General features: G+C 40.3%; 1 protein-coding gene across 3 annotated transcripts in view; it reads right to left on the reverse strand.

Annotated features, from left to right (window-relative positions):
- Positions 1-26,152, reverse strand: part of FMNL2 (formin like 2) — a 311,830-nt gene that overhangs the window by 59,058 nt on the left and 226,620 nt on the right. For all 3 annotated transcript variants that reach the window (XM_032638192.1, XM_032638195.1, XM_032638193.1), the window contains exons 7-9: positions 16,614-16,722; positions 13,128-13,204; positions 11,168-11,261 (exon numbers count right to left, since the gene is read on the reverse strand). In XM_032638192.1, coding sequence (XP_032494083.1) covers positions 11,168-11,261; positions 13,128-13,204; positions 16,614-16,722 — 280 coding nt within the window. The remainder of the gene's footprint in view (positions 1-11,167; positions 11,262-13,127; positions 13,205-16,613; positions 16,723-26,152) is intronic.

Below are 26,152 nucleotides of genomic sequence, written 5' to 3' on the forward strand. Positions count from 1 at the left end.
TCTATTTGAAACTAGAAGCTTATTTAGTAAGATGGTGGATGTGTGGTCCTGTGCCTTGGCTTAGTCACTGCTTAGACTGGGCTTAATAACAACTGAAATAACCTGCAACAATATAATAATAACCTATAACCTACTGACATTTAAAAACAATTCTATTTCCACTTATTTAAAACGACTTAGAAAACAGCTAGAACAAATGTAGAATACTAAAGTATACTTAAGTCCCAAGATACAGACTTAAAAAACATATATCCTTACTATGCAAGTCAGGGTGGAGCGAGGGAGACAGAGAATAAGGAGGCAGTTCTTTCTCACTGAAAAAGAAACCAAGGTGATCCTACAGTTAAAGATCCTTTAGCCTTACTCTGCAGAAATAAAATGCCAGAATGGCAAAAATATACTGACCAGGAACTGAAACTCTCATTCCAGTGGTTTCTAGTGATGATATTACCAAAGCTAGAAGAGTTTTGACTCCAATTCTCATACCAACTCACGGCAGAGTGCTTTATACCATCCTTATGTACCCGCAACCAGAGCATCACCTAAGTGTCAGAGAAACACCTCCCAACGGAAAGCCCCACGTGGAGGGCCCTGTGCCAGCCTCTGCTTCAGGTTCTCTGGGGCCTTAGAGTAATACACAGCTCTCGCTGCCTTCTCTCTAAGTCTTTCGTTGCTATCGTCCTAGAATATGGTATCAGGGCACATAGGCCTACTGTTTTACAGTTGGCAGAGGGCACAGGTTTTAGAAATGGCATTTTTACATTAATAAAAACAAGGAGGTAACACCCTGTTTAAAAATAAAAAAAGAGTGGCTGCTACAAATGAAATGGAAGGGGAAGCTCCCTCTTGTGCAAAACTGCACTCAGGCTTGTGGAGAGAGAAGAGGGCCTAATTAAAGTCAGACTGAGGGGCTTCCCTGGGGGCACAGTGACTGAGAATCCGCCTGCCAATGCAGGGGATACGGGTTCGAGCCCTGGTCCGGGAAGATCCCACATGCCGCGGAGCAACTAAGCCCCTGCACCACAACTACTGGGCCTGTGCTCTAGAGCCTGCGAGCCACAACTACTGAAGCCTGTGCTCTAGAGCCCATGCTCCACAACAAGAGAAGCCACCGCAATGAGAAGCCTGTGCACTGCAACAAAGAGTAGCCTCCACTCGCTGCAACTAGAGAAAGTCCGCACGCAGCAGCGAAGACCCAACTCAGCCAAAGATAAATAAAATTAAATCTTAAAAAAAAAAAAAAAGGTTGAGAAGCAAAGCTTCTTTACAAATGCTAGCCAGATAGCATGATAATCTGTCCCAGGTACCATTACCTCCTGTATTTCCTTTATTATTTTTTTTTTTGCCTTTTTAAACAAAAACTGTGTCATATATTTTTATTAAATCATAGAAAACTCATTTGTATACAAATTTTTCCACTTTGGGGACACTGGAATATTAAACAGCTGGGTAACAAAACAGTTGTAAGATATACCTTACTTTAAGCAGAGACAAGTTTTAAGTTGTCACATTTATTTTTTTTTTAATGTTGAAATAATCAGTAACAGGTTATTGGCTTTTTTCACCTTTGGGTCAGAAGAATAGTAACTCTTATAACTCCCCAGTTCTCTTTAAGGATGTTTTTCATTACTCAAACCAACCATGAGTTTAAAAAGGTGATTAACTTTAAGTTTTAATACAAAATCCATTTCTTTTTCCCAACCATGGGGTTTTAGGGTATTGTAAATACTGAATTTCAGGAGAATGGTCTCCTTTCACAGGACCAATTATGCTTCTTTTCTACAACAGCAAACATGTATAATGGTACAGAATATATTTCAGAATAAGTTAAATATTAAGACATACAGTATGGCAATAATGTCCTACTTTTCTTTCTACCATGTAAATTCAAAAGTTCATCCTAACCTTACACATTTATCAACGGGTGAAGACTGAGAGATTCAATGATGATGAAAATGCACAACCATCAGAACCACATTTTCTAAACACTTCGGCCGAATATATCCAAGTGGTCCTGTCAGAATCACGCCTGCATTTGTTCCACAGGGATCTATATGAACAGACGCCAAAGGTCACCAAACGAAAACGGGCAGTGGTTTTGCAGTTTAGGTTGTCACTCGTTCTGCTTTTGAGCAGAGACCCAGAGGTCACACTGTGACATGTCTGCACTCACCCCAAACACTCACATAACATAAACACAAATTAAATATTAGCAAACTTATTTTAAATTAAATTGAAGACCGTTATTTTCAAGTGCGTGAAGTATTTCCCCCTAGCTTCTTGAACGCATGTTATAGAGCGAGAACTAACATCCTGGGTTAACATCCATGTTCCTACATATTAGGGGCCAACCCGCTTCCTATGAGAACTCCCTGGAGTAACACATGAGGCCTTTAGGGGGAAGAAAAAGCAATTCTCCAATCTAAATGGAGGGATAGTCTCAAATAGTCATTTTCCCAAACTCCAGTTTGGATTTCAGACTAATTAAAGCAGGAACTCAAAAATGTGATCTTTGGGACTGGCTCCTGGTGTCACCCGTGGTGACAGTCTGTGTCCCAGGACACTCGACTGACCCTTAATACTACAAAGCCTCACTTCAAGCCGCCCCCAGGTCCTGGGCCCCTGCTGTCAACCTGTAGCCCTGGAGCTCTCCCAGGGAATGTGTAAACAAATCTGGGGGAAACCACGTTTCTGCAAGTTTTTGTTATGTCAGTGAAAAACCTCCTGGGCTAAGAAAAATAATAGGAAACGCCACCCCAATGGCAACTTCTCACAAGGCTTGTCTTCTGCGCATCCTGCTGTAGAAGACCATGAAGCCAACTCAAATATTCTTTGCCTCGCTTGCCCCAAATGGTAATTAAACAGTTAGAAACTTTTCTTTGAAATACCTTATTCCTGAATTATGACAAATGCTTATCTGAGCAAACGTGGTCCTCCATCTTGTTACTGGAGGTGACTTGGAGAGGAGGCTAGGCTTCTGTGCAGGTTGGGATTCTGGCTGTGTCTGTTTCAACTGCAAACAGACAAGAACATAGCGCTGCAGACTGGGACTTTACATCTGTGGAGCTGGTGGAGGTGCACAGTTTTGTAGTGGGCCCTGATCTCCTGTATTTCCTTAAAAAAAAAGGCTTGGGGCTTCCCTGGTGGCGCAGCGGTTGAGAGTCCACCTGCCGATGCAGGGGACACGGGTTCATGTCCCGGTCCGGGAAGATCCCACATGCCGCAGAGCGGCTAGGCCCGTGAGCCATGGCCGCTGAGCCTGTGCGTCCAGAGCCTGTGCTCTGTAACGGGAGAGGCCACAGTGAGAGGCCCGCATACAGCAAAAAAAAAAAAAAAAAAAAAAAAGGCTTTCCCGGGCCCACATCAAAGGAAAGTCCTGAAGATGCTAGAAGTGAATGACTACAGCGGCTAAGGAAGCAGACGACTGTCAGTGGAGAAAGAGGCCCAAGGAGTGAGAAATATGAAGGGCAAAATGTCTGAAAGAAACCTCAGATCCCAACCACAGCCTGCTCTGGCAAAGTGACCTCACGCTGGGCCCACCCAACAGACTTTTGCAGCAAAATGTAACAGCCATTTCTTTACTAACTGAGAGAGTTAATCTAAATAGCCAATGCTTGGAGAAGACTGAGGAATACCTTTCCTGCCACTGCCACTGCCCCTTGTGACCATTAGGCCATTGGACCATATAAAGACTCTGGAATAAGTAATGGGGTATTTCGTGACCTGCCCCTAACTTCTTATCTCACCTGTTCTCTTCTCACACATCCCTCCTTTAAGACTGGAGATGCAAGGTAAACAAAGACATGTATGTCCTAAACCCTGTTACCTGTGAATATTTACCTTAAATGTAAAAGGCACTTTGCAAATATGATTAAGTTAAGGATCTCGACATGGAGAGATTATTCTGGATTCTCTGGGTGGGCCCAATATAATCACGATGGTCATTAAAGAAAAGAGGCCACTGGATGAGAGTCAGGGAAGGGGCCACGAGCCAAGGAATGTAAGCAACTTCTGGAAACTTGAAAGGGCAAGGAAATGGGTTCCCAGAAGAATACCACCTGTAGACTTATTTTATATACATACGACAAACAGAACTGTAAAATAATAAACTTGTGTTGTTTTAAGCCACTAAAGCTTGTGGCAATTTGTTAGAGCAGTGATAAGAAGTGAATATACCCGGTTAATTCTTATTCATCCTAAACTCAGGCACCCTTTCCTATAGGATGCCTCCCCTGAAAGCTCGGACCCCATATCTGCCCTCCTTCCCACCCCTCTTCTTGGTTAGCTGTTTCTCCTCTTTGTAAAGGAGAAACCTACAGCCTGGCATTACCTTCATACAGCCTAGTAGGATAACTATAGAAATATTTGTCTCCTTAACTAGATTGGGATGGTCCTTCTTAAGGGTAGAATTCTTAAGGGTCATATTTCTTATTTCCAGTGTTTATCAATGTTTCTGACACACAGGGGCACTCAAATATTCATGATAATTTTTTCCAGTAAGTTAGCATCACTCATCCCTTGATGATGAGAAGGGTACCAGCCTTCACTTCCTTACTACATGATAAAGACACAGATGATAAAGAAGTAACTAGTTCATTACCAGGGCCTCATAAATCCTGTATAAATGGCTCCTTTCTCCTCTGAAGAGTCTCTCAAAATATTGTTTGCCCATTGTACACTGCTTCAAAGTAGCAACCAACCTTTCTATCACCAATGAAAAAGTTTATACAGTTTTCAGTCCGGAAGAGAAACCAAGTATTACACTGGGTGAAGAAGAGAGAGAAAACAGAAGAGGAACAGCTAGAGATAAATTGATAAATTCTCAAAAATTCATTGCGGTGAATTGTATTCAATATTTTCCAAAGATGACCACAGGAGTCCCTCCTACCTACATGTTCTTCTGCACTGTGACCCTCACACTCCACCATCAAGAAGTAAAGTTACTGCCTTCCCCTTTGCACCTGGGTTGGCCTTAGTGACTCAGTTGAACCAACAGAATGCAGAAGTGACACTGATGACTTCAGAGACTAGTTCAGAAGACATGTTGTGATTTCTGTCTCTTTGAAGCTCTGAAGCTGCTCCTTCCTGGACACTCCCTCTTGGAAGCCAGCTGTCAGGCTACAAGAAGCTCCAGCCACATGGAGGCCTGCATGGAGGCACTCTGGTTAACAGGCTCTGCTGAGCTCAGCCTTTAAGTCATCACAGCCCAGAAATTAGACACATGAGTGAGGAAGCCTCCAAGTGAATCCCTGCCCCTAGTCAATCAGGTCTTCCTTGATGAGACCCTAGATGCAATGGAGCAAAGACAATCATCCATGCCATGCCCAGACTGACCTCCTGACACACTGAATCCATAGCCTAATAAAACTAAGTTTGGGGTAATTTATTATGAACAAGTAATAACTGCCACAGTGAATACACAGTCCAAAAGATAATCATGGTGACTTTGCTTCCCAATCCTAGGAAGATGGACTGGCCGGAGAAGAGTCCAGGTGAATTAGATCAATCTAATTCTGGCCTGATAAGGTGAAATACGCACATGCTCTAGAACTGTCACTCCCAGAGTTTGAGATTTGAAAGAATACATTGCTTATAGTTCAATGAGAGACTGAAAAAACTAAGTACCCTGCCCTCTATGTTGAGAATTTTACCACTGAATGAGTTATCTGGATGGCTTGTGCTGGATTTATAATTCTACACCCTTCAAATATTTGAGAGGTTAGATTAGATGGGATTAGATTCTGAGGGATGCTGGAAGCACACCAAAATGTCTGCTCTCCTTCCTGCCCAATTTGACCCGTTGTAAATAAAACTTGACAGGCCTTCTTAAATCAACGTAATAATGTGTAGCACAAGTGCTTTCAGATGCCCAGTAGCTAAACCACATCAGCTTACTTAGGAAGCCTTCTAGCAATACGTGAAAAAAACAATGGCTCCTGCCAAGAGTGCTGCGTACAAGAGAGCTGGTGGCCTTGAGTGACTCATTTCACAAGGCTCCGTCTATCTGTGCTGAAAGGTCGAAAGTGGGAAGGCATTGGGCCTTTAATAACCAAACTCAGACCTCAGGCTTATTTGTTAAAGCCAGATGCTGCCATTTTGGAAGCAGATGAGAACACAGTTATAATAGATCTGGAATCCTGATGAATTCCAGGTGCACCTCCCAGCTGCCTGGGGGAGCTGGTAGCTCAAAGTCTCCAGAGGGTTTTATTACTAGTGTCACAGTGAGCTACTCTTTTTTTTGCGTTACCCAGGCCTCTCACTATTGTGGCCTCTCCCGTTGCGGAGCACAGGCTCCAGACGCACAGGCTAAGCGGCCATGGCTCACGGGCCCAGCTGCTCCACGGCATGTGGGATCTTCCCGGACCGGGGCACGAACCTGTGTCCCCTGCATCGGCAGGTGGACTCTCAACCACTGCGCCACCAGGGAAGCCCCAAGCTTTTTTTTTTTTTTTTTTGCAGACTTTTGGGGACACTTTCTTAAAGGCAATTTCTCAGATATATCAAAGAATATAATAGAAAAAAGTAGGAAGACTAAGAAAAGTTGAAGAGAGTAAGGTCTAGATAGGAGACCTCAAGGTTCTTAAGGGAAACTGGATTAAATATAGTGTTCCTAACTCCAAAATGGGGCCAGTTGATCCTTAACCAGTAAGTGTAGTTTTATGACCCAGCAGATTGCAAGCTATGGCCCATGTCATTTGAGAGAGAAGAAAAAGCATGACCAGAACCCCAAATAGTGTTTATGGCGGCTAGGCTTCAAGGTCACAGCCTGAGAGTCCAGCCACATTTTAGGAATGCCTGCCCATTTTCTAGGCCTGTTTCTCCAGGCTTCTTGTCAGCTCTGTGCATTTCTTGACATCCTTCCAATCAATCCTTTCTTCTGTATGCTAGAGTCAGTTTCTGCCTGTTGCAAACAAGACACTGAACTAATGCAAATACCAACAGAGCGATCTTTACTTTCAAACGTATTCTTTTTTCTGTCTGGTAGAGCAAATGCTCATAAATATATACTGCCAGGTAAGTAAGAAAGCATCAATTTAGGGAAGGTGGTAATCTGTCCTTCCTTGTGGCTAAATTAGCCAATAAGGAAAAACAGATGGATGACTCCTTGTTCTCACCCTGGTCCTCAATTCAGGACCACAAATTTTCATGGGGAGATGTTTCAACATCACAATTAGATATGCTAATTCCCTTTATTTTAAAAAAACATTTTTTTGGGGGGCTTCCCTGGTGGCGCGGTGGCTGGGGGTCTGCCTGCTGATGCGGGGGGCACGGGTTCGTGTCCCGGTCCGGGAGGATCCCGCATGCTGCAGAGCGGCTGGGTCCGTGGGCCATGGCTGCTGGGCCTGCGCGTCTGGAGCCTGTGCTCCGCAGCAGGAGAGGCCGCGGCAGTGAGAGGCCCGTGTACCGCAAAAAAAAAAAAAGAAAAAAAAAATTTTTTTAAGGGAAAAGAATTCAAGGAGCATAATGGATGACTAAAGGTTTAGTCTTCAACTACTCACTACACTCAACATTTTAAGGCATGTTACAAACCATGCTTGGTACAAGTTTACTATCTAAATTTATGTAATTAAAACTCATTTATCATCATATACATTGAGGTGATATATGTGCCTGCTCAGTGATGTCAGGCTTAGGCCCAAACCCCCAAAACCACCAAAAGCAAGGTCTTCGATTAATATCCTTCCCACCATCAGATACCATTAAATTGGAAGTGCTATTTTTCTAAAATATGTACTACAGATGTTATAAGATACATGGCATAAGATGTCTTTGTGAAAACATAAAAAACCACACTGGTTGGGATTCTGAATATTAATTGAAATATGAGAAATTAATGTAATCATACATTAAAATCTATCAAAAGCTAAAAGATACTTTCTTTTAATCTAAATTTGAATTAATTAGTGGTAGTCAAATAGGACAGAATGGATTTGTTGGCTCAAGAAGCAGAGAGGAAAACAATCGTGCCACATACTTAACATGTGTGGTCCTTAAATATCCTTTTAGCATCTGGTGCCACACTACAGCAGTATGCTTGGCTACACTCTAGCGGTGATACAAGCCCAAAGGGTCTGGCACTCTAATGCACATTATTTTATCTGCCAAAATAGATACTGATATCTGATACTGAAGCCCACCATCACCCTACACCAGTCCCCCCAGTGAAAACAGGGATGATCCCTTCGTCCCTTCTTAAGGAGATGAACGGAATACCACTTACTAAATGGGATAAAAGAATTAACAACAATGTTCTTGAGGGCAAAGACTCTTCCTTGACCCTACTCCCTAGGACCCCCGTAGCTGGTATGGTGCTCTCTTGGCCATGGGCAGCTCAATGGGCATTTCTCACTGACCAAGACCCTATCTGCACAGGCATCTGAGATCGTGAGGACAACTTTTCCTGATCAGGAACAGCTGGCTCCCAAACCTCTCTAAACCCAAAAGATTCCACTGATATTTTGCTAAAATGATTAAAGAATATACTCTTCACTATGATGTATACGAAAAATAAAAACCACATAAAGACAGGAGAAAAAGAGAAAAGGAAGAGCTTCAAAAGATGCTGGTCTCTGTGTGGCATTACATTAAAAAAAAAAAAGAAAAAAAAACCAAGGTCAATATACACTAACTTTTTTCACCCTCACATTGAACAGATAAATAAGTGGATGTCTTTTGACCTACCGCTAAGAATGCAGTTTCTCAGGAACGGGCTCCTGCCCTGGCCTCCTGCATATGGCTATTAGAATAATCCTTTTCCTGGCCTGTCTACATGAACACCACAGCCTGAGGTCAATGCAAGCCAAGAGCACCCACAGAACCAGCTCTGTCCGTGTCCCCTGTCCCACGTGACATGGTTTGTTTTCTGAGATGCAATTGCCAGTCCAAGGAGAAATCAGAACTTAAACACCCACCATCATTCACAAGAAATTCCAGAAATGAGGGAGATTTTGGTTAAAGCTCTAAATTCAAAATTTAGTCCTCTTTACTATTAGCCAACTATTAGATTTAGCAGGATAACTCTTCTTGTTTTTTCAACTAAGCACACGCAATGCCCTAAATGGCTAAACCATATACAATTCTGACACCAGATAGTTAAAACTCAATCCTGCAAGTATTTCTGTGCCTATTATGCATAAGAAAGGCACTCTACCTTATCTAAGAGAAAACCAATTTAACATTCATCTCGTGATTTACTGGCTTTAATGAACACTGATTCTATACAATTATAATTTTAGGACAGAATTTGACCTGCAGTATAATCAGTTGCTTGTTATAATAACTTTTATTATAACAAGGGTCACTGATAACTGTATGGTAAGTGCTTCCAGTGTGGAAAAGATTTGGCATGTGATATGTTCAAAATATGATCTAATGATAAAGATGTGGGAGTTATATTAGCTTCACATGCTGTTTTACTTTCATTTTAGACCCATCCACCCACATAGCTCCTTATTTATAAATATAAGTTTTATGTCCTGTAAATGATATATAAAAACATTCACAGACAAGCACTCACACATTCTTATCTCTAAAGACTCTATTTGTTTTGGAAGCCAGAATATGAATTTAAAGAATCACTACTATTCTTCATCATTTTCTTAGAACCCGAATATTTTTCACTACTAAGGCTGAATACATAAAAAGACAATATTTGGCTCTGTCCATGGTTGGCATTAGCAAAATGGATGATATCAAAATCTAAAGGCAGTGACTGCAGGGGAAGGAGGCAATGCAAATAAAGGGGCAGGAGGACTGTTTCCCCTGTTGACTGAAGTATCTTTGAAGCTTGCCAGCCCACGTAAAGGATTATGGGTCGCTCACTAGTACATCCTTCAGCTGGGGTAGTGAGTCCAATTAAGGGGATAGGCTCCTAGGTCCTGTCTCAGGAGATTCACACACAATGGGGACCAAACGTCACTGGAAACAAAAGTTCAAGGTCAGCAGCACCAAATCTTAATCCTGGCTCTGCTGCTTATCTGGCCATGGGACCATGAGCAAATAATGTATTTGAAATTTTATTCTTCTATAACATGGAGATATTAACATTTATCTGTAAGAACCAAATGATTTCATGTGTATACCTGGCACAGCCCCAGGCACATAGGAGGTCTTCAATAAATACTAGCTGAGTTCTACTCCAGAGATTCCCAGGAAAGATGAGAGGGGGTCTGGAAGTCCCCCTGAGATCTAGATTTTAACCCAGTTGGGGTCTTAATCCAAAAGCATCTGGAATCAAATGGGATTGCCAGGGAAAGGCACAACTTGGCCGACGCTATTGTAATCTGGGGCTCCATGTGCCTTCAATTACTTTGGTCATGTCCCACCGCAAAGTAGCCTCAGATGTTAGACACTTACAGGGGAGCTAGCAGGCACCCTTCTTGGCTATGTAAGGCTGCACACCACCACCAAGAGAAACTGGCTATGAGTTCAGTTGTGATGCCTTGATACTTTGGTTCAGAATTCTTGGTCGCATATTATCTATGTGTAATTGTTTCTTCTTTTGTAGTCATTTAGTTTCCATTTCAATCATGCATGTCCATTGGTTTACTGTTTTCCTGTGACAAGATCACCTGATTAAGATTACAGACTGCTAAAATCAGTGTCTGTAGTTATTTGAGTGATTTCTCATAGCATCCAGCAAAGCAGTGATCACACATATGATTTGAGGAAAGTAACTATGATGAAAGAGTTCGTAAAATTTACAAGGTGGATGCTCAAGTAACAATCATATGAAAACAACATACATTTAACAAAACCAGTTTTCAAACTTGTCTATTCTGTGTTCTCCAAAGGAAAATGAGCCCTGCAAATAGTTTTTAGCTCTTCTTAGAAATGGGACACCAAAAACAGCTTAGTGCATCCATTTATTTAGACTAGGTTCATTACTTCTCCCTCAGTGACATCTTAGAAAATTCACTATTATACCCCTTAGGCCCTAAAATAAATAAAAAGGTAAATCATGGTGATGGATGTTAACTAGACTTACTGTGGGGATCATTTTGCAATATATACAAGTATCAAATTACTATGTTGTACATCTGAAACTAATATGTTGTATGTCAATTCTATCTCAATAACACACACACACACAAAAGGCAAATCATTCTGTTCAAAGATGTCCAAATATGTTTGTGTGAGCATTCTTTTTAAAACTAGAATATCCTACCTCCTTAAAGTTGTCAAATGCTGATAAAATGATTTCATGCCCGCCTCTGACAAGACAAACGGCTGCCAACAGCTCTAAGACAAGAGCTTTTGTTCTGTCAAAACAAGAAGGAAAAAAACCACACATCAGTGGAATTGAATGAACGATGAGTCTGCTGTTCCTTCCAAGATGAATATGATAATATTTGTCCTGTATTTTTTTAAACTTTTACTCATTAAGGCATAGTTATATTAAAGCACATACATTTTAAAACCTTTATGAACTTCTATACATGTGGCTTATCTAGGGTAGCAAGTTTGGAAGGCATGTTCCCTACTCCCAAGATTACAAATTACTCACAAATGAAAATTAATTATGGGAAGATTAAGTCTTTTAGTCCTATCATCAAGTGACTCAGTGTAATGTGGTTGAAAAAGTATTTTTAATGAGCTAAAGACAACAGGAAACATGAGAATATTCAGTAAAACCACCCATTGGTTAAACACTTTCTCTGGTTCTAGAGTCAGAGATAAAACATTTGCTGAAAAAGTTCAAAATCAACGGAAATCAACACCTTACGTTGCAAATCTGCTAATCTGCAATGGCTCCATAAAAATGCCCACAATAATGCAAGCTTCCATCACTTCTTCCCACACAGGAGATCTGAAAGGAGCTAGGCTTACAGCTGTGCCAATACAAGAATATTTTCTCTGACTCAAGAAAATAAAACTCCGTCTGAAATATTTTTAGAAAAACCTTAGAGACACAATCTAAGTTTTCAAATACAATGTCAAGGACAGCATTGTTACTTCAGAGTACGATTACTTCAGTATTTCATCTTTTTTCTGGAATAAAAGCTATTGCCAACCTCTAAACAAAGATCATTCTGACAATCCACAATATCAATTGTCTTAAGAAAAATGAATAATGACTTCCCTCAGTGGAAGACAGTGACAAAGAAGCATGACTACTTGGGATTCTAGTAAACTAAGGAAGCAATCAGAAAGTTGCAAAAGCGTTAATCCGGGGAAGTATGAATAATAAAATCCAACATTTAAATAGGATTTAGGGTTTGCATTGCAAGGATCTAATTTATAATCATATTTTTCAGCTGAATTAGCAGTTTTCACATATGCAGTCTTATCAGAGAGGTCTGATAAAAGGGAGTAACAGTGTGAAATGCAGAAATGCACTAGAATGGAAAGTGCATTACACTAACCAAAATAAATTGACGAAAACAAGCTTCTAGAGGTAATCTGTGAAATGAATAATATATGGCACTTGCCTATATAGGAAAGTGAATATGAAAAGAAATCTGCGTGCAGTTATTTTTGTTTTGTTTGGGTTTCTCTTTTGGTTTGGCAATAAAAGCTACACATGTAAAGGCTGCAAATGAAGTGTAGACAAGCGGTAGTAGTTTTAGTTAGCTTTCAGCAAAAAGTGGTGTGGCTAAGTCTGTATCAAGACTCTCCTGGCCCCAGTCCTGACAACCTGGAAGCTTCATGCTCTAAATTTGCAAGGATGCTGAGAACCAGGCCTCAAGAGGAATGAAAGCTTGAAGACAGGGCCAGAGTTGTCACCAGTTGTAAAACTGTAACATAGCTGAAAAGAAAATTCTACTTAGCCAGGGAGTCTATCGACAATCTTAATTTAAAAAGTCATGCTTGGGCTTCCCTGGTGGCGCAGTGGTTGAGAGTCCGCCTGCCGATGCAGGGGACACGGGTTCGTGCCCCGGTCCAGGAAGATCCCACATGCCATGGAGTGGCTGCGCCCGTGAGCCATGGCCGCTAAGCCTGCGCGTCCGGAGCCTGTGCTCCGCAACGGGAGAGGCCACAACAGTGAGAGGCCCGCGTACCGCAAAAAAAAAAAAAAAAAAAAAAAAAGGTCATGCTTGAAAGTTTCTCAACTCTAATTTGATTGTCGATGAGCTCTCTGGTGTCCCTAGTTCGATTCAGATTTGTACATTACAAAGCCAGCTTACCTTGGATTCTTGTTGTTCAAGCTTAGTGCAATCTCGTTGACAGCATGTGGATGAGACATGACCATGTTGAAACCATACTGAAATGGATGTGGAAAAAACAAAGCATTAGGAGTTAATTGAGAGGACTGTCAATGCTGATTAAAAAACAAAAACCTGAAGTTTCTACCTAATGTGATTTTATACCATCATAAATGCACTTATGTCTCTAGCACATCAGTGTCTGCACATATTTCTCTATGAAAAATTTCAGGAATGATGTTATTATCAAGGTACCATATTCCTATTCTCCATGAATAAACTATATGTGTCTCTTCATTAAAATGATGAAAAGGCTCCAGGGCCAGTGATTCTCAATCCTGACCGCTTGGCAAAATCACCTGGAACAGTCAACAAAACAAAACATCAATTCTCCAGGACCCACTTCAGGTCAATTTATTCTGAATCTCAAGGATGGAGCCCTGACATCTGAATTTTTTAAGCAGCTTCACTGTGCAGCCAGGGTTGACAACCACCACCTCTGGTCCCTTCTCTTGGCAATGGGTATCAAGACCAAAAGCCTAGGAGAACCTTCCTTGCTCTGAGGCGTGGTAACTTATCCTTCTATAAAATGAAGCGAGTTCAATAATGGGATCAAGAATCATTCTTGATTCTGCCAAATTGAGGAATTATTCCTTCTCCAAACTCACTCTCAGCTCATGACCTTATTTCCAATTACACCGAGAAAACATAAGCAATCAGAAAAAAAACTTCCAAAAGCTCCCACCACCACGTCAATCCACCCACACAGATCTGTGTCTTCCCTCCTCACTTCTTCCTAAAGATGAACTCTCCACACTTCCATCTAAGGCCATTCCCCCGACTTGAGTGTTCTTGATCGCATTCCCTCCAACCTACTCAAGAACAGTAAATGCTCCAGCGATTCTCCCATTCCCCCATTATTATTTTTCCCTCTCTGATTCACTGCCATTAGCGTAAAAACATGATGCAAATTCTCCTTTCTTAAACAACAAAAACAAAATCTCTCTTGACCCAACAACCAGTGTCCAGCCACTCTCTCATTTTTCTGCTATTCTTTTACAGCAAAACTCCAACCACTCGTGGTCTCCAATTCCTCTCCTCCCATTCTCTCTTGACACCACTTCCGTCAGGGATTTCATCCCCAACACCACAATGCAACTGTACCAGCAATGACGGGCACTTTGCTGGAGCCCATGGCCAACTCTTCATCTTGCCTGACTTGGCAGCAGCACCGGACACAGCTGACCACTCTCTGCTCCATGAAATACTTCCTGTGCTTGGCTCCTACTTCCCTGGCTGCTTCTCAGTCTCTCTAGCTAGTTTTTCCTCATCTCTCTGACATTAAACAGAGTGCCCCAGGGTTATCTGGGACCTCTCTGCTTCTCTGTCTATCCCCGCTGATCTCCTTCACTCCCCTGGGTTTATATACCATCTACTGACTCTCAAACTTTTATCTCCAGCCCAGACCTCCAGATCTTGACCTCCTGACTGGCATATCTGACCCCTATTTAAGATCTCTATTTGGATATTTATGGACACCTCAAAGTTAACATCCCCCAAACTGAACTCCTAATCAGGTCTCCCAAATCTGCTCACCCTGCAGCCTTCCCCATCTCTTAGTAGACGGCAACTCCATCTTCGAGGCACCCAGGACTGCTAGTGTCCTTACCACCAAAACGAAACCAGAATCTGGCCACCTCTCATCACCTCTACTTCTATTCTCCTGGTCCATACCACCATCAACACTCACCTAAATTAATGCAACAGCCTCCTAAAAGGTCTACTTCCTTTTGTCTTTGCCCCCCAGGGTGATTCCTAACACAGAAGTCAGAGGGATCATGTTAAATTCAAGTGTCAGATTAAGTCACACTTTTCCTCAGAACCTTCAATAGCTTTCTAATCACAGCAAAGCCAATGTCCCTTCATTGGCTTATAAAGCCCTGCATAATCAGGACCCCCTTGTAACTTCAGATTTCATCTTCTACTTCTCTCCCTCTTATTCATTCTGATCTAGCCAACCTGACCTCCTTTCTGTGTCTTCAGTACATCAGACCTATTCCTGCCTCGGGGACTTTGCACTTGCCCTTCTCTCTGCCTATAATTTTCTTCCCTTAATATTCCTTACCTTGTTCCCTCATTCTAGTTTTACATAAATGTTATCTTCTCCATGACACTTTTCTTGCTAGCCTATTTAAAACTGAACTCACATTTCCCGCACTTATTCTTATTTCTTGATTATTTTTTCTATAGTACTAAGTAGTAGTTCTCTGGAGGCAGTCTTCCTGGGTTCAAATCTGAGTCCACCATTTATTAGCTATGTGATCCTGGGCAAATTACTTAACTTCTCTGTATTTCAGTTTCCTCATCAGTAAAATGACGAGGGTAATATTACCAATCTCACAGGACTGTTATGAGGCTCAAATTAAGTAGTAGGTTTAAAAGTACTAGACTTTAGGAAGCACTATTTAAATGTCAGCTTTTATTTCATTTCATCACTATTATTATCTGGAATGCTATATAGTTTACCAATTTAATTGTTTACCATCTGTCTCCCCTCAATAGAGAGTAAGTTCCCTTGGGCACTTATTTATTTGATGCTGTATTCCCTGTGCCTAGAACAGGGTCTGTCTGGAAATGTTCAAAAAATATTAATCAGTTGAAAGAATAAATGCATGTTTCCCTTCTTAAATTCAGTTTGGCATGCTTATGTTGGGTTTGAACTCTAATACTGACCTATGCATTCACCACCCATTTCTACTTGGACTCATCTATAGGATCCGTTTCAATGGAAATCAAACCCTATTTTCTGATGTGAACAATGTTTGTCTAATTCTCAGCCCTGGTTTGCTTTTACAACTATACTTTTGACCCTGTCAGCTCACCCTAGATACTTCAGGCTCTAACTCCCACTTTGTGGTTAGGATTAATCCCACACACTGTAGTTAGTTGCTCCCACTGTTTTTCAGAGTGGGGATAACCTCTAAGGAGGACTCTGCACTTCTACCAAGAATCCTCCAAGTGTTTCTTACGAAGATCAGCAACCACAGGGTCCAACACACAGTAATTATAACTCCTTGCCTATTCATCATATAACCCTTTGAGAAGCAATGACCTGTCCAGTGTGAGAGTCTATCATTCCTAGGGTCCTAAAGCTGTTCCATTATTGCCCACAACCAGTGGCTTACGCTGTCTTTAATAGTCACAAACATTTACCAAGTAATCTAGACAAGCTTGCCATTATAAGAGGAAAATGTCTTCCCTTAAATACAATGTAAGTTATAAATGCTAATTAAAATATAAGGGCGATGAATTATGAGCACTAGAATGAACTAGACCTTTCTTTTTTAATAGAATTTCATTAAATCCTGCTATTTACTTCAAATAGAAATAATACAAAGTCACCAAAGAGAACAAGATCTGAGCCTGATGAATTCAGATTTTTTTAAAGGATTATAAACAGAAACATACCTGATAATTCATGATGGCACGTAAACACATGATACAGACATGCACGTCATCTTTCTTACTCACTAATCTTGAATTTTTCAGGGTTCTTCTGCTTGGCAAAGTATTATATCTACAAATAAAAAGGGAAATTTCTATAAAGCTATAGATTACTTTCTTAGCAGAGGCAGATGCACTTTAAAAATGGACACTGTTCTCTACTTGTACCTACAGCTAAATGAGGACTGCTGGTCAAACCACCACTAAGTAACCCATCACCACCAACCACCCCATCACCACAAAGCTGTTTCTGTAGACTACGAGGCCTACACAGTTCTGTGTACTGGCTATCATCTTGTCAGGCAATATACCCACGGACAGTGAAAGAACTCCACTCACTGCATATAATGAATCAGACTATACATGAGACTAACCAACAATCCAGGCTCTAATCAGCAGGCCAAGCCAGATTTGCAGAGGTGATTTGAGACAACAGGCATACAGATTGCATTTTTAAACAAGTGAAGCGGTAGAGCTCAGCTAATAGGTAGACCTCCTATCATGTGACCCAATTTTAACAGCACCTTCCCATCACTGTTATCAGGAGTTCCTGCTTCAGAGTTTAAACCTAGGCAAGGTCATATATTAGCAACTGTGATATCAGCCTGTGATACTGAACCTTAATAGTACGCAAAACCTAAATAGTATACAAATGCCTCCACAGCCTGATCCCTCACTCAAAGCCTGGTATGGCAGCTGAAACTGAGATGGAAATATGCTGACATTTCAAAGGGTTAGGATGTTTCAACATTAGGGTTCATTCTGGAGACCCTACATTGCTAAGCCTTAGTTCTCCTTTCTGCAGATTTATGAGAACCTGCAAGTCATAAAGCAGTGACAGTGTAAGATGGGGCAAGTAGAAAGATGACAATACTGAGGGCTTCGTTATGAGCTCTAAATGACTGCTTCAGAGGGGAAACAGATAAGTTTTCTCTGCAACTCCAAGCCTGAAATGAAAGCAAATTTCAAAAGTTGTCAACTACTTTCCCACAGAGTCAATGACAGAAATGTTCCACAAAAGAAGCTATAGGCCTTCCTTCTCCTTGAATTAAGCAAATTAAACATTTTTAAAGAAGGCATAATTAATACTAACTGCTTTCAAAAGTCTCACAGGTGCAGGCTAAGATTTGAAAACTGAATTGACAGGTCTCCAACTGTTCAGCTGAGCAGCTCTTTTACATTTTCTATTCAAAAACCATCAAACAGAAGAAAGATGATTCTTTCACACAAGCCTACTAATACGCCAAATACATTTTTGAAAAGCACCTTGGTAAGTCACTGGCCTCAATATACCAGACTGTGCAAAACCTGGTTTGCTCACATTACTTTTAAAGAAGAATGCTTTGCTTGAGGACTCCTGCTTTACTCACACTGGAAAATAACAATTCAGCAATGGAAGGTGGCCTAATCCAGTTTTGAGTGCAAAACAAAGTTAAGGAAACACATGCAGATTTGAATGTTATAAGCCCAATTTCAACATCTAAAATACAACTTTAAAAGATGTCACTCTGGGGCTTCCCTAGTGGCGCAGTGGTTGAGAGTCCGCCTGCCGATGCAGGGGACATGGGTTCATGCCCCGGTCCAGGAAGATCCCACATGCCACGGAGCGGCTAGGCCCGTGAGCCATGGCCACTGAGCCTGCGCGTCCGGAGCCTGTGCTCCGCAACGGGAGAGGCCACAACAGTGAGAGGCCCACGTACCGCAAAAAAAAAAAAAAAAAAAAAAAAATGTCACTCAGCCATAACCCTAGCCTGAGCATGACGGCTAACACACCGGACAGAAGTCTCACAGGGACCGGTGCCCCTTCAAACAACTGCATGACCTGTCTGACCCAAGAATCCCTGGTCTGCTTAATCTACACCCAAAGGTCTCTCCCTTCCTCTGCCCTTCTTATTTTAACCTCAGGTTTGTATTTCTTTAGTTCTCATTTCTAACAAAGCAATGGCTGCTAGCATAAAACAAAGTCATCTAAGATTAAGCTTGAAAAAAGAAAAGGTATTATCAAGGGAACCAATCATCCTTTGCTAAATTATATTTATGTGCAGCAGTGACTGCAGAAGATGGACTGGCCAAAGCAAATTACTCTTTAAAGAAGATGGGACAGGTCATCACACAGGCACATACTTCTGCATCACTTCCAAATAAAATTTAACGATTCCAGCAAGTAGACCAAATGTACACATTTAATGATGCTTCCTAAGAGGTGTAAAGTAACATAGCAGTTCCTTCCTTTTACTTATTAACCCACAACTTCAGCTATATTGAAATAAAACTCTTCCTAAGAAGACAAAATTTCTTTGCCATTACTAACATTATTTGCAGAAACCACTAAAAATTGATTCTAATATCCTACTTACTAAATAGTAACACAAAAGGCTAGTATTTGTTTTAATAGGTGGTTAATCTCAAATCAATTTTCTGGATCAATATTTGAAATGCATTTAATATGAAAAAGCACATGCATACTTATCAATATTAAAGGAGTTTAGAAAGTACATTATACATAAGATAACAATAAATAAAAATGTGTATTTTATTAATGATACTCTATACTTAAAAGCAACAGAGCTAAGCTTTTTTCTAAAGTGAACGATATTTAATATAAGATTAATCTTCCTCTAATTTTTGGAGAATACAAAATACAATATTTTTTAAACAAAAATACAGTGAGCATTAAAGGCAACATTTGAACTTGTATTTAAAATCATAGCATTACAGTTTTTGTTTGTTTTTGTTCTTGTTTTTTTGCGGTACGCGGGCCTCTCACTGTTGTGGCCTCTCCCATTGCGGAGCACAGGCTCCGGACGCGCAGGCTCAGTGGCCATTGCTCACGGTCCCAGCCGCTCCGCGGCACATGGGATCTTCCCGGACCGGGGCACAAACCCGTGTCCCCTGCATCGGCAGGCAGACTCTCAATCACTGCGCCACCAGGGAAGCCCTGATTTTTAACTTAATAGGAAATTTTGCTCTATATTTTGGAATTCTCATCTAAAAATTTTTCCCCAATTAAGAAAATGCACTCCTAATTAATTCACAACTCTTTGGCAAACACAAAGTATTTGCAAACACCTTAACTGAGGATCACCTTAAACCTCCAAGGCTAAATTTTAGGGACTGTGTCATGGGTTGGCATGTATATTAATCTACTCTTCAGCATGAACATTTTGTGGAATTTGACAATTTATGTAATTAAATATTTGGTTTATTTGCTTTAGTTGTCATCTGAGTAATTTATTACCTTTTTTCTTTTTGAACATGTTTTAAATTCAGCTCCAATGCACAATGTTGATACTATCCAAAGAACACATCCCCATGGCGCTAGTTTTACTAGATCCCCCAACTTAGCTAACAGAATTAGGACTAACAATTTACTACATACCCACTTTCCACAAGGACACCTGGACGAGGTAAGCAATCTATAAGAACTGGCCTCTGGTGCTCTCTACCAACCACAGGAAATCAAACCAAACGTAGTGTTTAAGGTCCAAAGTGGATTTTACCAAGCATCTACTGTTCATGCTAAACTTTATTAAGTGCTAAGGGAAAATGAAAGATGAAGATGTTGCTTCTGCCACCATCTAGTTTAGGAAGCAAGAGGTGATATCGATAGCCCCTGTATTAAGATGTTCTCTGTCCACACCAGCCCACCCCTTCTGCTGCATGCACATTCTAACGTGTAAAATGAATTCAGTAATAGTACACATACCTGCACAGCACAATATGGTGGAGTGATAACACCTCAAACGAGAACACTTTTTTGCAAAGCAAGATACTTAAAATCCTCATATAACCTTTTCTCAATCAAGCCATATCTGACTGAGTTAATAAGACAGACCTACTCTTAGTAACTGTCTTTAGGCATATGAAAGTTGTTTTTAAATGAGGCTCTAATTCAAGAAGTAAGTATAAAAGGAATGGACAAAATTGTGGGATGAGCATCAGAAAGGTGACATAAATGAACATAATTGAACATGAAATATTACTAACACAGATTTAAAACACACCATCTCATGAGTCTTTGAACAGGGGAGTTACAAGACACTTCCATTCATTATTTTTATCTATATTGAAAATTTTCTACAATTAATGTATATTACTTTCCAAATAAAGAAAAAAAATGTTGCACAAAAAACAAACCCTTACAGGTGGTTTAGGTTTACATCCATCTAAAGACAGAAAGCTAACTAGATCGTATGATGATAATGCTTTTCCCACTTTAGTTACCCCATAGAAGAATGTTTCCTAAAGGCCTCTTAAGTAGAGAGCTGGTCCTTAAGTGGAAAGCCAAGCTGAGGGTTTCTCTGAAGAGCCCCAATTCCACCACAACACAGGCAGCAAAAGAACCAAGTATCATCAGAACAGCTAAGCTTTTAAAATCCTATTCCCTGGTGCTGCACACATCCACCTGGATGCCAATCGACCTGAATACAATGATTAACAGTTTCCAGAGAAAACAGATGAGGTTAACTGATTAGTGCCACAAATCTCTACCAAATGTATGAGTCACACTGACTCACTTAGGCAGGGCTGGAATTTCACAGCAATGATCCATCACCAATTAAAAATGCAAACAGCTCAGATGAGATGTGTCATCACAGCCAAACACTGTGTGTACAAGGTGCTGCTGCATGGTCATGTTAACACAAGTACATATGATGCAGTGCATTATCTTTAAAAGGGTAGATAAGGCCGCCTCCGGTTCTATGTCACAGCCCTGTAGGCTAAGCTACCTTCACCTTTCACAAGCACTGATCATCCCGCTTTGGCTATTTGAATCAACTTTCCACAAAGACCTGAGCTTCACAGGGATTACATCAGTGACTCAGTAGAAGATATGGGTGCTTCTGTGGAAAACGAATACCGTTGGCATGTGTCCCATTACAGAATTACATACAGTGAAACCAAGTACTATGATGGTTTCTTCCTGAAGTTATTTGGAAACAACTAAAACAGAGCCAACAGGACAGGTGGAGACTGCCCCCAGTTCACTGTGATATATTCAAAAGGCCCCAGTGGGAGGCAGCAATAGTTGCCCTGTGGTCTCCTACGGATGACTGAGGCAGATAAGCTCTAGTCCTGCCCTATCTAATATGTCTTAAGTGATCCTAGATGTCGTCAGCAGTTAATGGGGTATGTTCCCTCAGCTAAGACTTGAAATTGGCTTCTTCACTAGCAGTTCTCAAATCTCAGGGTACATTCACAGCTTAATGTAGAAGCAGGAAGAAGAGGGGCTTAGAAAGACCTTCAAGTCCATTCTGCCCCCTCTCCACTGCCTACCACACTGATGGTTTGCACTGTGATTACGGAACTATTGGTTTTTGAGGCGACTGTGGATCTGGAGAGGAAAAACAGCACAAGCTAAAATCTCACAAAGCCAGCTGTTCTGAGATTCAGTTGTTTATCCTGAATAGATGCTCCCCAGATTGTTACAAGACTTTAATCTCTAGAGTTCTGAAAAAGTTGATTCTGGCAGGTTTTGCCAGTTTTCTCACTGCTTTGATGGATCCTGTACTCCACCATTTTCAGTGACATTCCATAACAGACACTTAGAGATCCTGAGTAACGTACTCATTCTGAATACACGTTAACAATTCCTTCAAGTTAAAGGGAACAGTCAAACAAGGTGCTGCAACAATTATGTTTCTCTGGTGATGCGGGGTCGTTCCCCAAGATGTCAGGATCAGAGAACTACCTCAGATTCCAAATGAATAAACAGGAAATGACATATTTACAGAGAGGTTGTGGCCCAACGCCTGGATCACGGGATGGGGGCACTAAATTCTGTCCGAGAACCTTTCCTCCGCCAGACGGGCAAGCAGAGTTCTGAGGCTCTGGATCCGTGGACACAAAAGAGGGGTTTCCCAGAGGCAGAAAACAGCCCTGAGTCTAATTTTTGGTGCTCCTGCCATTTGTAGGAAAGGGAACGGGGAAGGGATATTTACGGCTGTCTTTCTGAGGTCTCAAGGGTTGTAAGAAAATCCTGTTTTTTGAGAGGTCATTTTGACAGAAACACCACCAAATTTCTCAGGCCCTCTTCTCCATCCATAGCAGAACTGCCTGCTATCTTGTTACTGAATGAAAACTAAACGTTGCCCTCATAATTCAAAGACAAGACATTATCTTGGAAGAGATGCCAGGTAGAATTCACCAAGTTCTATGAACATGGAAACAAACAGATGGTAACACTGACTTCAGATCAAAACCAGAGAGAAATGACTCTAACCACTTGTATTAATTTTAACCAGTATAACCAGTATTAACCAGTATTAATTTTAACCAGTATTAACCAGTATTAATTATAACCAGTGGTTATAAGTTTCATGAAATAATAATAAATGAAGTTATAGTCAATGCTAGTAGGAGTAAGAGGCACAAAAAACTAAGCAATTGTTGCAAATATCTTTTAAGAAACCTATACAATGTGTTCTGTTTAGTACTATAGTGACACTTGCGCTATCTGTCCAGGAGCCTGTTGTGAGCACCTCGACCTGCACAGTACTGGCAGCAGGTGCTATGCAGAAAAAAATATATATCTCTGTTTGAAAACCTGTCAGAATGACTGTTTAGTGAGATCAACCAGTTGACTTCTTCTAAGAAATGTCAAGGCAAGTAAAACCTGAATTTTGGACTCCAGAAGGCAAAAAGAATAGAGGTTTGCAAAGGAAACCTGGGGAAGTAGCTCTCTTGGATCTGCTTGACCACAGATTAAATACACAGGAACTTCTCTTGCCAGGTACATATTCATAGCCTGAATTACATACAATGTTCATTGGAGTTCTGGTTAGAGCCATGTTTTGCTATGCTTAAACTACCATTCATTGTAAGAGAATCTAAAAGAAAGCTATAGTAACTCTGAACTAGTTCCTTAGGTTTAGGAATGTAACAGACAAGTGGGACTACACAAAATGGAAAAGCTTCTGCACAGTAAAGGAGACAGAATGAGAAGGAAACCTGTGGAATGGGAGAAAATATTTGCAAACCAAATACCTGATAAGGCCTTAATATCCAGAATATACAAGAAACTCCCACAAATCAATAGCAAAAACAAACAAAAATCATCTAATTAAAGAATGGCAAAGGACTTGAACAGACATTTCTCCAGAGAATACATACAAATGGCCAACTGGTATATTAAAAATGCTCACTAATCATCAGGGAAATGCAAATCAAAACCACAATGAGACAGCACCTCACACCTCTCAGATGGCCATTATCAAAAAAGACAAGAAAAACAAGTGTCGACAAGAATGTGTATAAATTAGAACTCATGCACATGTTGGTGGGAATGCAAGTTGTACAACCACTATGGAAAACAGTATGGAGGTTCCTCAAACAAAAGGAGAACTTCTGTATGTAATGATCCAGCAATCCCACTTCTGGGTATTTATCTAAAAGAACTGAGACCAGAATCTTGAAGAGGTATCTGCATTCACCTATTCCTTGTAGCATTATTCACAAAAGTCAAGATGTAGAAACAACCTAAATGTCCATCAACAGATGAATGGACAAATATGGATAAAATATGGTTTAAAAAAATAGCAGTGATGTGGTGTGATAGGAGTTTTAGCTGATGCTATGGTAGTAATCATTGCAATGTACAAATATATCAAATCAACACATTGTACAACTTAAACTTACACGATGTTATACAACAATTATATCTCAATAAAAAATTAAACTAACTTACATATTCACATACACATACAATATTAAAGTCATGAAAGAGAAAGGGTTGCAAATTCCCTGGTGGTCCAGTGGTTAGGACTCAGCACTTTCACTGCCGTGGCCCGGGTTCAGTCCCTGGTCGGGGAACTAAGAAAGGGTAAAGAACTGTTCCAAGTTAAAGGACGCTACACAGACACAACTAAGCACAATAAATGATCCTTGCGTTAGATTCTGGACAGAATTTGAAAAAACTGTTATGAAATAGACTGGGATAATTGATGAAACTAAAGAAACTGAACTAAAAATTGTGTCAATATGTAAAAGTTCTGATTTTAATAATTATACCATGGTTATTTAAGAGCATGTTATAACTAAAATTGTAACTAAAATAATAATTTTAGTGTAGGTATATTTGTTCTTAGGGTACCTATACTAAAATAATTAGGTATAAAAGGGCATGATTCTATAACTTATTCTCAAATGGTTAAAAGGTGTGTATGTTTACAAAGCAAATGTGCAAATGGCAGAGTAAATTTAGGTACAAAATGTTAAAACAATTGTTGAATCTGTGTAAAGAGCATAAGGGGGATCATTGTACTATAGTTGCTTTTTTTAAGTTTTCAATGATATCAAAATTTAAAGTTACAAAAAGAAAAAGAAGAAACTGTGGTAAATACATACACTGGAATATTATTCAGCCTTCAATTAAAGGAAATCCTGCAATATGTAATAACACAGCTGAACCTTGAGGACATTACTCTATGTGAAATAAGCCAATCACAGAAGGACAAATGCTACATGATTCTATTTATATGAGATATCTGAAATAGTCAACCTCACTGAAGCAGAGAGTAGAATGGTGGTTGCCAGGGGCTTAAGAGAGGGCAAAGTGGGGATTTAAAGGTATAAAGTTTCAGTTATGCAAGGTAAGTAAGTTCTAGAGATCTGCTGTATAACATCTTGCGTATAGTCGACAACAATGTATTATACACTTAAAAATTGTGAAGAGAGTAGATCTCATGGTAAGGGTTCTTACCACAACAAAATAATAAAAAATAAAAGCAGTATGCTTTACAAAAATAACAATGGGTGATAACATAAGAATGAATGATAAGTAACATGTCTATGATAATTCTGGATGTACAAGAGAAAGACCTACTCCTGACGAAAAGCTAGATGTGATCAAATCCTGGATTTGTTTAGAGATCTACATCTGCAAAGCACCAAGCTTAGTCAACACCAAACGGAAGCCACTGTTCACCCAGTGATGCCTTAAAAAAAGTCTGATCACCCATCTATTATCTTCACAACATATGCTTATTTCTAGACATATTCTTATATGTGAGTTTTCTATATGTCTGCCTCTCCCTCTGAGCCTGTATTATCAAAGGACAGTATATTACTGCAGAACCTTGAAAGGAATGTTTCCTGAACTGACCTAACCAGGTTTTCCCAGAGTCCAGCAAAAAGGTTTTCAAAAATATTCTGTGGAGTCTCCATGCCAACATTTGTGGGATTTGTAATATCTAGGTCCGAATGGCAACAGGAAAAAGACAAGGTATATATTTTTGCCTCTTACCAAAAGTGTCTTCAAAGGTCTAACTATTCAGAAATTAAACTAATATCTACCTATAAATAGATAAATGAGAACTCCCCTGGAAGCTAATGTAAGGGTTCAGCCCAACAGAATGCAACGCCAATTAAGTATGTCACATCGTTTGGCATAACTGTAATAGTCTTTTATGGTTCCAAGGTCTGGCTAATAGAATTTTACCAAGATTTGGGGTTTTAGGTTTCCTCTCCCTTACCGTTCAGACATGACATCACCTGGGCATATT

Source organism: Phocoena sinus, chromosome 7 (genome assembly GCF_008692025.1).
Source record: "Phocoena sinus isolate mPhoSin1 chromosome 7, mPhoSin1.pri, whole genome shotgun sequence".
NCBI classification, from domain to species: Eukaryota; Metazoa; Chordata; class Mammalia; order Artiodactyla; family Phocoenidae; genus Phocoena; species Phocoena sinus.